A 13330-nucleotide genomic window follows, 5' to 3' on the forward strand; every position below is an offset into this window, starting at 1 on the left:
TGGACACTTTTATCATGAAAGAACAACTGACAAAATATGGTTATTCAGACCTGAGTATTTGGCAAATATTTCCTTAAAAATGAGCCTATCATTTCAAAGAAAGCAACTATGAAATCACTTCAAAGACAGCATTTTTGCTAATTAATATAATTTAAGCTTTTAAGAAAATTAGAATTTTGGAGCACTTATATTTGCCACCAGGAGCTTGAAAACTTCTTAACAGTTTAAGATTTTTGGATAGCATTGGTGTTAACAACTACAATTATTTGTTATATTAACAAATATGATTTTTAAAAAGTACAGACAGTGAAATGTGTTGTCCAAATTGGGAACCAAAATTTTTCAGATAACAAGTACAGACGTTTTGGAAAGTGTGCATGGGTGGAAAACATGCATTCAAGGCACAGGATTGACCAATGGCTTTTAATGTAGCAGAGTACAGACTCTGCATTGAAGTGACTTTGGATACCACATGACAACTCGCGTTTAAGAAATACCACTTGTCAAGTTGTGGTGTAATATCAAAAGAATTTCACAATTATCTGAAACATTTATTAAAATACTTTTTCTTCCAGCTACATGTATTTATGAGACTTATTTGTTTTTATCTACAACATATTGCAACAGATTGTATGCAGAAGCAGATATGAGAATAACTATCTTTTATTAAGCCAGACGTTAAAGAGATATGCAGAAATGTAATTTAAAAAAAGCCACTTTTCAGTACTTTTTTGCTTGTTTTGGAAAAGGAAGTTATTTTCACTAAAAATATATTACTTATAGTAACATGTTTATAATTTTAAAAAATAATTAAAAATTTTCTGTTGTAATTCCTAACATAATAAATATCAATAGATATAGTTCAAATAGTATAATAATGTGAGAGCTGGACTGTGAAGAAAGCTAGCGCCAAAAAATTGATGCTTTTGCACTGTGGTTTGGAGAAGACTCTTGAGAGTCCCTTGGACTGCAAGGAGATCCAACCAGTCCATCCTAAAGGAGATCAGTCCTGGGTGTTCATTGGAAGGACTGATGCTGAAGCTGAAACTCCAATACTTTGGCCACCTCATGCAAAGAGTTGACTCATTGGAAAAGACCCTGATGGTGGGAGGGATTGGGGGCAGGAGGAGAAGGAGACGATAGAGGATGAGATGGCTGGATGGCATCACTGGCTCCACGGACATGAGTTTGAGTAAACTCTGGGAGTTGGTGATGGACAGGGAGGCCTGGCGTGCTGCAATTCATGGGGTCGCAAAGAGTCGGACACAACTGAGCGACTGAATCGAGCTGAACTGAACTGAAGCCCTTTAAGATCCTCAATTTTTAAGTGTATAAACCGGAAACTGAGACCAAAAGTTTGAGAATTTCTGGTCCAGGAAAAGAAGTATAGAAAACCAAGGGCAGAGATCTAAATGGAAAAGGGGATGCATTGAGTGTATATCTTTTGTTCTCATCTGTTCACTTCCTAATCACTCACGTTCACTAGGTTTCTTATCTTTTCCTTCATTCTACATTTTACCATCAACATGGCTAACTTTATTACCACCTTGGATAACTTACCTTGAGTCCTCATGTCAAGTCTCCTCCAGTCGTCTGTCGGTGATCTTCCCTTCTGCAATCATCCATCCACTCCCATGACTAATCATTGAGCCATGGCGTCGGTGGGGGCATCTGAAAGTTCGCTGACTGTCACCACTTTCCTTCCAGCTCTTGGACTGACTTCATCAGGACCTTCCTTTCCCTATTTTCCAAGTGCAGCGTCCTCTGATGGTCTCACTTTCTTCTCTATCTAGCTCAAGTAAACCTCTTGGAGGCCTCATTTCAACTACTCTTAACCAACACACTCAAAATCTCCCACCCCTGACTTTTGGTTCCAGCTGTAAACCTTCCATTTTGTATCAGTACGACCACCCGGTTTCTCTCCTTTGTCTTGTCTTCTGAGAGCTTCAGGAGAAAAACCACGTAACCATGTATCCTGGTGCCATTCATGGTCTGGTTTGGGTGGTTGAAATTCATTGTTAGTTCTCAGTAGTGGTTCAGAAACATCACTACTGTCCTCAAACCTCACCCATCCCTAGCCAGTTTTCTCTTGATTCTTTTTGTAACTTCTCAGCTCTTGCTTATTCTTAACCTTTTTACAACCAGCCTCTCACGTATTTACTTCCTTCTTCTGACTTCACCATTATTCTTTCACTACCTCATCTCACACTTCTCTGCCTCCCCAATTTGCCATTTATATCCTTTGTACCTCATCCTATTTTTTCCTCTGAGAAAGTTAAGCTGGCAAGTATTGGCTTATAAACAAAATTCTGAGGAAAAAATCAACTCGTATCATAAACCTGAACTTTATGGAGGTCTGACTTGTAAGAGTTTATTAACCTCACCAGTAGGTCTTTCTTGTAGAAACTTGCGGATTTAGAATTCCCAGTTACATGCTAGAAATATGGTGAGCCATCCTGTTTGGAATGCCTAATAGGAAATTTGTTTATAAGCTTCTTGTATATTAGTCCCATGTGTCTTTAACTAATACTTTGCTGTCTCATAATTATTGGTGAACTGATTTTTTTTATTCTTCCTTTAGCCTTTATTTTAATCATAAAAGGCAAGATAATTCTTTTTTCTGGATTTTAATTGCTGTGAACTTTTATTGGAAAGTTAAGGATGAAGGCTTAAATGTAAGGACTATGTATGTGCATGTGTGTGGTAGAAAGAGAAATTGTATTTTTCGAAGTCTGAATTGTAGAAAACTTGGAAAGCTAAATCATGTTTTTTCTTATTTATAGGCTGTTGGTATAACTTACGGGAATCTGCAGACATTTTCTGATAAATCTGCCATGGTCACAAAGTCCTTAGAATACCTTGGTGAAATATTAAAATATATAAAACCTTATTTGGGGAAAAAAGTTTCCAGTGCAGGGCTGCACCTGACTTATACGATGATGGGTATGTATTTCCGACTTTATTAAAACTTCCCTAGACTGAACCTGTGGTATCATGATGGATAGGAATATACTGATACACTGACTAAGTCACTACTCTCCACACAATCTTAAGAATCATCCAAAAGACAGTGATTTAGTTTAAAATAAATCATGTTGATTTTCAGGTGTATCTGTGTCTTGCCCTATCTCCTTTCAGAACTTTGCTTATGCTTGGTTAATACTAAAATTAATTATGATCAATACAAAAAACACACCAGCTCCAGCTTGCTACGGATAGTCTGTTGTAAATCATTCACATTGTGAATGCCTGCATAATTAAAATGAACCCTTTTCCAACACTTATCTAGGCTTTGTTAGAATTTAAAACTTCAGAAAACCATCACTTCTGTTTTTTATGGTCTGCTCTGTATGAAGGAGGTCAGGAAAGGATTTATTATAGTGGTAAAAGATATTTATGCTTCAAATCTTGTTTCTCACAATATGTTTTCTCCTCTCAAAAAAGAAAAGAAATCTTCTTCTGTGTCTGCGCTGTAACAACAGAGGTCATCCTTCTTTAGGAAGTCAGTAATTTGAATATCTTTGTTCACTAAAACCTTGTTGCTAACCAAAAATAGGAACTGGATAAAGGGAAATGAGAAGGATATCCTTAGAAGTTTTTATACAGAATTTAAGTTTGTTTTTTTTTTCTCTGTGGCCAAAACCTTATATCTGTTCCCTTTGATCTTGTGAACATATGAATAAACCTGATTTGGGCTGTCTGAAACCTTTTATCTTTGTTGTGAAAGATAAAGGAGAATGTGAAAATGTGTAAATATGGATGATGTAGGATGTAGTGAAAGCAGCAGTAGCAATTCGGTCATTTTAATTTTAGAGAAAAATATAAGTGAGAATTTATCATAAATTTAACTTAGTAAAATGTAGATTAACATGTGTTTCAGCATTTAAGCTTATGATTTATTAGTTGCTATTAGATTTTTGCCAAGCTAAATGTATGATTTTAGAAGGATGGCTTTATTTTACAAAATACATGATTGTCTTATCAAGAACTGCAAAATCATTTGGATTGGTGATATGTAGACCTGGGACATAATTCTCCTTATGAAGAATTAGGGGGCCTTCTTTGTTTTGTTGCATGTTGGTTTTTTATTTAATGGCCAGTGGATACGGTATTCTTTCCTTTGTCTACCCCTCAGAGTCTGGAATAGAGTACACTGCTATAGAGTTGCCCATTTAGTCAACAGAAATTAGGAACAGATGTCTTTTACGGGTACACAGGTTTAGAAGAAAACAGAGAAAGAGCAAATACAAATTGTTGAGAGTTGGAACCTGTTTGGGGTGTGTTGGCGTTGGGATATCACATTGTCTAGAGTGAAAGAAAATTAACCACTGAAACACTGGCACTTTGTTTACCTGGCTGGGTCCTCCCTGGGGATAAATGCCTCTGCTGTTCGGTTGCACCGCTGCTGGTGGAGGCACTACCTCTTGACAGCATCACTCCAGATGAAGGTATCTGGGGTCTTAATTGTCTCCAGGTAATTTCTGAGAAGGCAGGATTGATGTCTCAGTAGTGTCTTCAGCTTCCCTTCCCTTTATGTCCTTTTTTTCCCATCCTTTATATCTCTGGTTTTTCTGTGGATTTTCTGTTTCCATGACTTTCCTTTTGATCATGTTTCTCTCTTGGGATCGTTCTTCCCCTTTGATCTTTCAAATTGAAATTCTACACATGACCCTTCACTGTCCAGCCCAGGAAGACCTGCTCTCCCTGACTCTGCTTCATCTGTCCTTCTCTTCTATTTTTTTTTTTTTTTTTTGTAGCTTTCCATTTATTACAATTATTTGAGTACTTGATATGCCTCCAGTAAAATTTAAACTTGCTTATGGTTAGTGGCCATATCTTATTATTCCCATCATCGTCTTGTATTCTGAACAAATAAGAACATTTACTGAGTATACATCAGGCACTGATTTGGGAACTGATGACACAGTGGTTAAAGAGATTCTCCAGTATAGAGGATGGCATATATTAAGTAAATATTTCTGGAACTTAATAACCTTAAATATAAATCTAGCTATTAGTATGTAGTGTATTTTGTAGTGTTACTAAATGAGCAAAGTTGCTTTCTGTTAACTACATCTAAAAATATATAATGATCTTAATTGTCTTTTTTTTTTTAAGGCTTAATATATACATAGAGTGGAAAATAAGTAAATACATAAGAACTCTTGTAGTGTGACTTTCAATTGTGGGAATATATTCCCTACAGTTTTCCCATGTTTTCAGCTTTATCAGTAAGTAAGTAATAGTTCTTGTTGGCGGTTTAGTCACTGTCGTGTCCGACTGTGGTGACACCGTGGACTGTGGCCTGCCAGGCTCATCTGTCTCTGGGATTCTCTAGGCAAGAGTACTGGAGTGGGTTGCCATTTCCTTCTCCAGGGGGTCTTCCACATCCAGGAATCAAACTCAGGTCTCCTGCATTGCAGGCAGATTCTTTATTGACTGAGCTACAAAGGAAACCAAAATGAAACTGAAAGTTGCTCAGTCCTGTCTGACTCTTTGCAACCCCCTTGGGGTTCTCCAGGCCAGAATACTGGAATAGTTCTTAGCCAGGAAAAATACTTGGTTTCTTACAAAGCTGCTCTGTGTATTTAAACCTTTTCCAGAGTTTTTTACTTAAACTTGTTTTCCTTTGCATTTTTAATTCCACATACCCTTGAATGCTCTTTCCTCAAATTTTCAAATTAGGGGCTTGATAGCAGTAAAACAAATGTATCATCTCTACCTTCTATGAACTCATGAAATTTCAGGTCTTAGTAGTGTTATAACCATTGCAGAAGATAAAATACAAGGGTACATGAGGTGTTTTCAGTTGGAAGGTCCTTGCTCTTTATAAGTTAATACCTGTGTGACACTTAGTGATATGAATCATTTCAAATGGTGGTGGTGATGACGGTTCCTCTTACCAGTGTATTAATGTTGTTCAGAATGTGAGCTCTTCTTACATTGCTGTCATCCTCAAGATTTTCACCTACTGGATAAACGAGCAACAGGCCAGCGTTATTTAAAATATTGCTAAGTGAGCATTGTGTTTCTTTATGATTGATTATTGTATTTCCTTTTACAACAGAAGATTAATGTTGCTGTTTGTTCTTAGAAGTGATTATTAGTGGTTGTTTTTTTTTAAAAAAACAACAACAGAACAACTGTATATTAATCTATAAGCATATTTTTGTTTTCCTTCAGAGCTTGAATTTTAAACTTTCTGTTTTATGGAAATGACTTTGAATTTTATCTTCTTTTTTGCTTTTCTAAGATGAAATAAAATATAAAAGTTTATGCAGCAACTGTGCTACTGCTGTTTGGACAAGTGGTTAATGATCTCCTTTTAAATTCATATTTTTCAGTAAAAGAGGGCTCAGTAGCAGTAATATACTCTAAAGGGAAGTATATATCTGCCCTTAATTACTTTGTTAAGCAAAAAGTGCTCATTTGTTGATTTACCATCATTCAGTTGTAGCGGTTTTTTGACAGACTTCTACCATTAGGAAACCATATAATAGAGTTCATGTAGTAAAGAGGTCCATTTCTCTTCTTTTAGAATCAAAATTTAAATTCAGTGTTTATGTTAAATAGATATAAATTACAAAAACTGAAGTTCCAAGAGGTTAAGTGATTGCTTCAAGATGTTACAGCTAATCTTTTTTCCTACTTCAACAGTTAAATTTAGCGATCCCTCTTGTGGCAAACTGGGTGAAAATGTAATTCAAAATATAAAGAAATAAGACTATCAGTAAAATTTACAGTAGCATGAAGAAGCCCAGGGAAAAGTGAATATACACATAAAAGCATAATATATGGTCTTCAGTGTTCTTAAGGTTCGGCTGCAGACTGGCCTCTGAGTTTCCTAGCAGCCAGAGCAAAGAGAGAGAGAAAGATCTGGCTTATTGCAACATTCTGTCATTAACTTCACATAATGTATAACCACACATTGTGTGTATGTATTAAATGCCAGTTGCACAGGAAATGTATGTTTTTCTTGGCCCAGAACTCTGAGACAGTTGCCTCTTTAGTGAAATACTTCACATATGTCTTTTGACTGTTAATACATCTTTCTTCCTATTGCCAGCTTTAACTTGGTCCTCTGTATTTTTTTTTTTTTTAAACTGGAATGACAAAATTTTCTGACTAGAAGATAACCATAATTTCTCTTACCACTCCTCTTTGTTAGGAATTCTAGTTAAATCATGGGCACTGATCTTTGCCACCTCTAAAGCCCAAAAATTACTATTCCGGATCATAGACTGTTTGCTGCTGCCGCATACAGTGTTACAGCAAGAGAAGGAACTGCCTGCGCCTATGCTGACTGCAATTCAGAAGAGTCTTCCTTTGTATCTCCAGGTATAGTAAGTGTGACTCCTTAAAAGGAAAAAAAAAATTGACGCTTGCCTTAAAGCAGTTTACTAATTGCAGATTTCAAAGCCATACGTTGTATTCCATGTACACGTGTGATGATGTACTTCCACTGAACAGGTTTAAAATTCTTTTATGTTGAGCTCTGAAAACAAAGATGAAAGAGGCAAAACCTCCACTCTCAAGAAGCTTAAAGTTGAGCGAAGAGACTGACTAGCGTAGACAATCCTGCATTGGCTCAGCATTTTTTTCCTCAGAGGCCTCCGCTGTCTGTCAGCCAGACTGGGCCGAGGAGATGCAAGAGAAGATAGCTGTAGTAAAGGATATTAGGTGTTAAAGAGCAGAGTGGATAGGAGCTGAAGGACAGGACTGTCAGAGGGAACAGCATGTGGAGAGCATAAGCTAGAAGAAAGCATGACTCATGAGGAAAGGCAAGTGATTCTTCTGTGGCTGGAGGCTCATGCAGGAGGAGCCCGCAGCGGAGAGTCTGGTGTACTGTTACAAAGTTTGCACTTGCCCTCCTACCAGGGGAATGTTGTTGGATTGCGAGCAGAGAAGTGGGAGTGACAAACCCTATTTACGTCTTAGAAAGGTGTTCCTGGTGGCCACATTTAAGTTGGCGAGGAGGTTAGACTGGAGATTTGGAAGTCAGCGGGTAGTTTATCATCTGAAGGTATGGAACTAAGGCAGTGGGTGCAGAGCACACAGATTTTAGAAACATTTAGGATCACCAGTCACAGAGTGGCTGAGTGTGAGTGTTGTAGAGCCGCAGAAAGAAATAGAATACTTCTTAGCTTCCATGGTGGCTGCTTATATCAGTAGTTGTGTGGAGTGCTTGCCCCAGCGTGGCCCTCTGATACCAAGACAGTTCACTTAAGAATTCTTATAAACTTCCTAAGTTTAAAAATTAGTTGAATTATCCATTTGGCAGAACTGACTTGGAGCTCTATCTTTAGCTTCTTAAAGGTATAAGCTCTTCTCATCAGAATTTTTTTAGAAGTACTCATTTATTATTTTATCTTCTGATGTAATATGCTTTTCCTCAAACAGAGCATGAAAGAAATGGGTGGGGGAGTCCATTGTTTTGTTTTTTTCAATTGTTTAAGTGCTTATGTTTTAACAGCTTTGTACTGTTTTTCATTAGAAATAAACTTTCAAAATTTTACTAGACAAATACCATTTATAGTTAAAATAGAGACATGACAGTCATTTCTGATTATTTCTCTGGAAAAACCACATTGTGAAGTCACTAAGGTACCAAATTGTAGGTGAACCTTTAGAGCATAATTTTTTGCTCTATTGGTGATTATTTAGTAAAATGCAATATTTAGTAATATTAGCAGAAAAAAACTTTTAGGGTGTTGATTTGTTTCTAAGTATCAAACACTGCAATCCATGTGAAAGTATCTCATTAACTCTATACAAATACAAGAGTTTAAATCAACAGACATATAATAAGACGTTATGAGTTCTGTTTGACCTTCATCAAACTCTTCTCTAAACCTCAATTTCTCCAGCTGTAAAATCAGAGATATAACACTAAGTCAGTGAGGATGTTTTTTGAGAAATTTAAATGAAATAATGAATACAAAACATGCGGCACAGTGCTGACATATAAAAAAAAAACCTCAAAAAAAAAAAAAGCAAAAAAAAAATAAAAAAACCTCAAAATCAATTGTCATTATTCCGAGTCTTAATCTTCTGCATTTCTCTGCTTTTGTTATTTTTATTTAAAAAATGTATTATGTTTCTTAACATTGAAAGTTTTTAGCATAAATTTTATAGTCTTATTCAGATAAAATGACCAGTACCATAAGTTTTAAAATAGACCTAATGAGAGTGGGATGATTTGGGAGAATGGCATCGAAACATGTTATATTATCAAGTGTGAAACAGATCGCCAGTCCAGGTTCAATGCATGAGACGGAGCTCGGGGCTGGTGCACTGGGACGACCCAGAGGGATGGGATGGGGAGGGGGGTGGGAGCGGGGTTCAGGATGGGGAACACATGTACACCCGTGGTGGATCCATGTCAGTGTATGGCAAAACCACTACAATACTGTGAAGTGATTAGCCTTCAATTAAAATTAAATAAATTTATATTAAATAAAATAGTCCTAATGTGTATTTTATAACATTGTAATTACATATATATTTCATTGATGAGTGTGGTGGTGAAGTTTCCTGAAGATGAGACCCAGAAGGGAGCTTCATCTGTCTTCCCACTTTCCTCCCCTGCCTCCTCTGGGTGTGCCCCAAACACGTGTTCGATTGGGTACCATTACATAAGTTAACCAAACTCAGCTGCTCCCTGAGCTTCTTACAAGCATTACCTGTTGATTCTGGAAGGCGTTCTTGTTGACTGTGTTAAGTCACACATTCTGATATAAATATCAATGCCGGGGGCAAAGTTAGTAACTTCCTGATTTTTCTTTAAACTTTATCTTCTAGTACTTCCCTTTTTTTTTCTCTCCTGTAGGGCATGTGTGTTGTGTGTTGTCAGTCTCAAAATCCAAATGCCTATCTGAATCAGTTGCTGGGGAATGTTATCGAGCAGTATATCGGGCGATTTCTTCCAGCCTCAGCTCATGTTTTAGGTGTTGGACAACATCCCGTTCTGTTGGCGTTGAAGAACTCAGCCAGTGTTCCACCGATGTCACTGCTAAAGAAATGCATTGTCCATGTCATAAGGTACATCTAAATATTAAGAATAAGTGGTGTTTACAATGTATTATTCTCTATTAAAAACAGAATAGTTTATTTTCTCTATTAAATAATAATTTTCTCCATTAAAAGATAACAAAAGTATTGGCAACCTGTAGGATTCTGAGTTTAGAAACTTTTCCTGGGAAGTATCTCAGAATTTATCAGAATGACTTGGCAGCCTAAGACAGAGCTCTTTAGATTGTTTTCTCTGAATTGCTTGTTTTCTCTGTATTGCTATTATTTTTCTTATATATGTCCTGCTGCTGCTGTTTAGTCACTAAGTTGTGTCCGAATCTTTTGTGACCCCGTGGGCTGTAGCCCACCAGGCTCTTCTGTCCATTGGATTTGCCAGGCAAGAATACTGGAGTGGGTTGCCATTTCATTCTCCAGGGGATCTTTCAAACCCAGGAATTGAACCCACATCTCCTGCTTGGCAGGCAGATTCTTTTCTTACTGAGCCACCTGGGAAGCCCATATATGTCCTATATGTATGTATGTATGTATGTATTGGAGAAGGAAAGGGCAACCTACTCCAGTATTCTTGTCTGGAAAGTCCCATGGACAGAAGTGCCTGGTGGGCTACAGTCCATGAGGTTGCAAAGAAGTCAGACATGAGTTAGCAACTAAATAACAACATGTATATGTATTACTTTTTATCAGTTAAACACTGACTGTATTTTGTACTGTACAAAATGAAGTAATTATAAGAGATAGTTAAGTGAAAAGAATGCTAATATGAAAAAGGAAGCAATGTGAAGTCCTTTTTCTTTTAGTCTTCTCTGTCTTAATAACTCAGTTTTATTATTAGGCAAATGAGTCAATGAAACTTCTTAGGTTTTCTACTAAACTCCATATCTTCTAACTTCAACATTAGAAACCACCTTTTTTTTTTTTGTCTTCATGAAGTATTTAGCTTCATATGAAATTAGTTTTTAAACTTTTAAGATGCTATGGTGATATATATTATTCTTAGTGTTTTTTTCCTGTGTTTTTAATGATCTGATAACTTGAATATCCTAATATAATCTGTCACCTCATGTTACAGAATTCCATGTCTGAGATCTATTCTCCCTCTGACTTTCTCTGTGTGTTCCTAGTGTCCTGTTAATCAGGTTTGAAAGCTTCATATTTTTTGTTTCCTCTCCCTTTTCAGCCTTTGGCAAATGACTGTCTCCTTCCCTTTTCACATCCCTTTTTTATCACATTATACCTACACTGTTGCCAGAGTGTCATAACTAATTTCATTATCTCTAGGCTTTTCTTCCAGTCTTACCTAAACAATTCCCCCAGATTCAGTTCAGTTGAGTTCAGTTGCTCACTCATGTCCGACTCTTTGCAACCCTATGAACCGCAGCACACCAGGCCTCCCTATCCATCACCAACTCCCAGAGTTCACCCAAACCCATGTCCATCGAGTCGGTGATGCCGTCCAACCATCTCATCCTCTGTTGCCCCTTCTCCTCCTGCCCCCAATCCCTCCCAGCATCAGGGTCTTTTCCAATGAGTCAGCTCTTCCACATCAGGTGGCCAAAGTATTGGAGTTTCAGCTTCAACATCAGTTCTTCCAATGAACACCCAGGACTCATCTCCTTTAGGATGGACTGGCTGGATCTCCTTGCAGTCCAAGGGACTCTTCAAGAGTCTTCTTCAACACCACAGTTCAAAAGCATCAATTCTTTGGCGCTCAGCTTTCTTTTTAGTCCAACTCTCACATCCATACATGACCACTGGAAAGACCATAGCCTTAACTAGACGAACCTTTGTTGGCAAAGTAATGTCTCTGCTTCTTAATATACTGTCTAGGTTGGTCATCATAACTTTCCTTCCAAGGAGTAAGCATCTTTTAATTTCATGGCTGCAGTCACCATCTGCAGTGATTTTAGAGCCCAGAAAAATGAAGTCAGCCACTGTTTCCATTGTTTCCGCATCTATTTGCCTAAAATGTTTTTCCAGTATGACACTTCCTTGCACTCAAACCTTCTTTGTTTGCTGTCCATGATCTGTCACTTAACTTTCCTATATATGTGTCATCATATACAAACCCTAATGATGTTGGTTTAATTATTACCCTTCCAGAATGCTTCACATTTCCCTATATCACAGCTTTGTTCAGACCATTTTCTCCATTAAAATGCTATCTACTGGGTTAAATACTCCTAGACTTTATGGGACCTACACCTAATATCTCAGTGTACCATGATACTTCTTTCCTTCTTCTGGAGCCATGTGCTCTGTGTAATTCAGTTCTCAGAATCATGATAGTTTTGCCAAACTTGTATATGAGTTTTGCAGCATGATTATAGTCCTCTACCACTGTGTTTGAGACACTGGATAGGTAATTTTAGTAAACCAAATGGCAAGTGCTGAAATGGAATCAAATCCTTAAGACCTTAAAGCTGTTAACGCCCAGTGTTTAACCCTGGCGATTTTTCCTTGACTTTCCTCTTCACTTTGTATATAGTGAAAATGTTTTTCTTACTGTTTCTAGTTGAAGACCTAAACAAGTAGCAATTCCTTTTTCTTTTGTTCTTTTAACACTCAGGAAAGACAGAGAGATTGTCTCCTATGACTTCCTCTATTCCAAGCTTCTCTACTCTTATAATTCCCTAGCTTAGGACTCCTTCTACTGAATTCCCAAGAATTCTGAGATTATCTTCCAAAGCACCTATCACACTATAATTGTTCTTTTCTTTCTTGTCTAACTTTTCCACTGGACTGTGAGCCATTGCTTTCAGAGACCATATTTTACTTTCTGTTCTTAAACTTTTACCAAACACACCACATACTCAATGAATGTTTGTTCTAGGCATTAGAAATTCAGCATTAAACAAAACACATAAAACAATTGATCTCAAAGAACAAATGAATTTTCTAATATGTAATATTTGTTGGAAGTTAATATTTGTATGGAGTAGAAATGATGAAGGCATAGTTCTGCCCTTAAGGAATTTATAATATTTAGTGATTTCTATGCCCCATTTTGGCAAATTATGTCACTTCGCAAAATATATGTAGATGTCTGGTTTAGATTTAGCTATATTTGGCACTTTTTCATATTGTCTAGACTTTCTAGAAACTTTGCAGTTTCCACTTTTCATTCATTCACATAAAAAAGTACACTGAATACTTGCTATGAGTTGAGACTTGTTCTAAGAGGTAGAGATACAAAGATGAGGCAGATGAGTTATCTTTACGACCTCTGAGTTCAAATGATTAAAGTTGTCCTGCTTTAAAAGAAGATATTAAATCCTAAATTGCCTCTTTAATTCTTTTA

The 13330-nt window shown here is 37.0% G+C and overlaps 1 protein-coding gene across 3 annotated transcripts in view; it reads left to right on the forward strand.

Moving 5' to 3' along the window:
• MMS22L (MMS22 like, DNA repair protein) overlaps nt 1–13330 on the forward strand; it is a 123493-nt gene that overhangs the window by 95134 nt on the left and 15029 nt on the right. For all 3 annotated transcript variants that reach the window (XM_065911348.1, XM_065911349.1, XM_065911350.1), the window contains 3 exons: nt 2784–2943; nt 7169–7338; nt 9830–10041. In XM_065911348.1, coding sequence (XP_065767420.1) covers nt 2784–2943; nt 7169–7338; nt 9830–10041 — 542 coding nt within the window. The remainder of the gene's footprint in view (nt 1–2783; nt 2944–7168; nt 7339–9829; nt 10042–13330) is intronic.

This window comes from Muntiacus reevesi, chromosome 19 (assembly GCF_963930625.1).
Source record: "Muntiacus reevesi chromosome 19, mMunRee1.1, whole genome shotgun sequence".
NCBI lineage: Eukaryota > Metazoa > Chordata > Mammalia > Artiodactyla > Cervidae > Muntiacus > Muntiacus reevesi.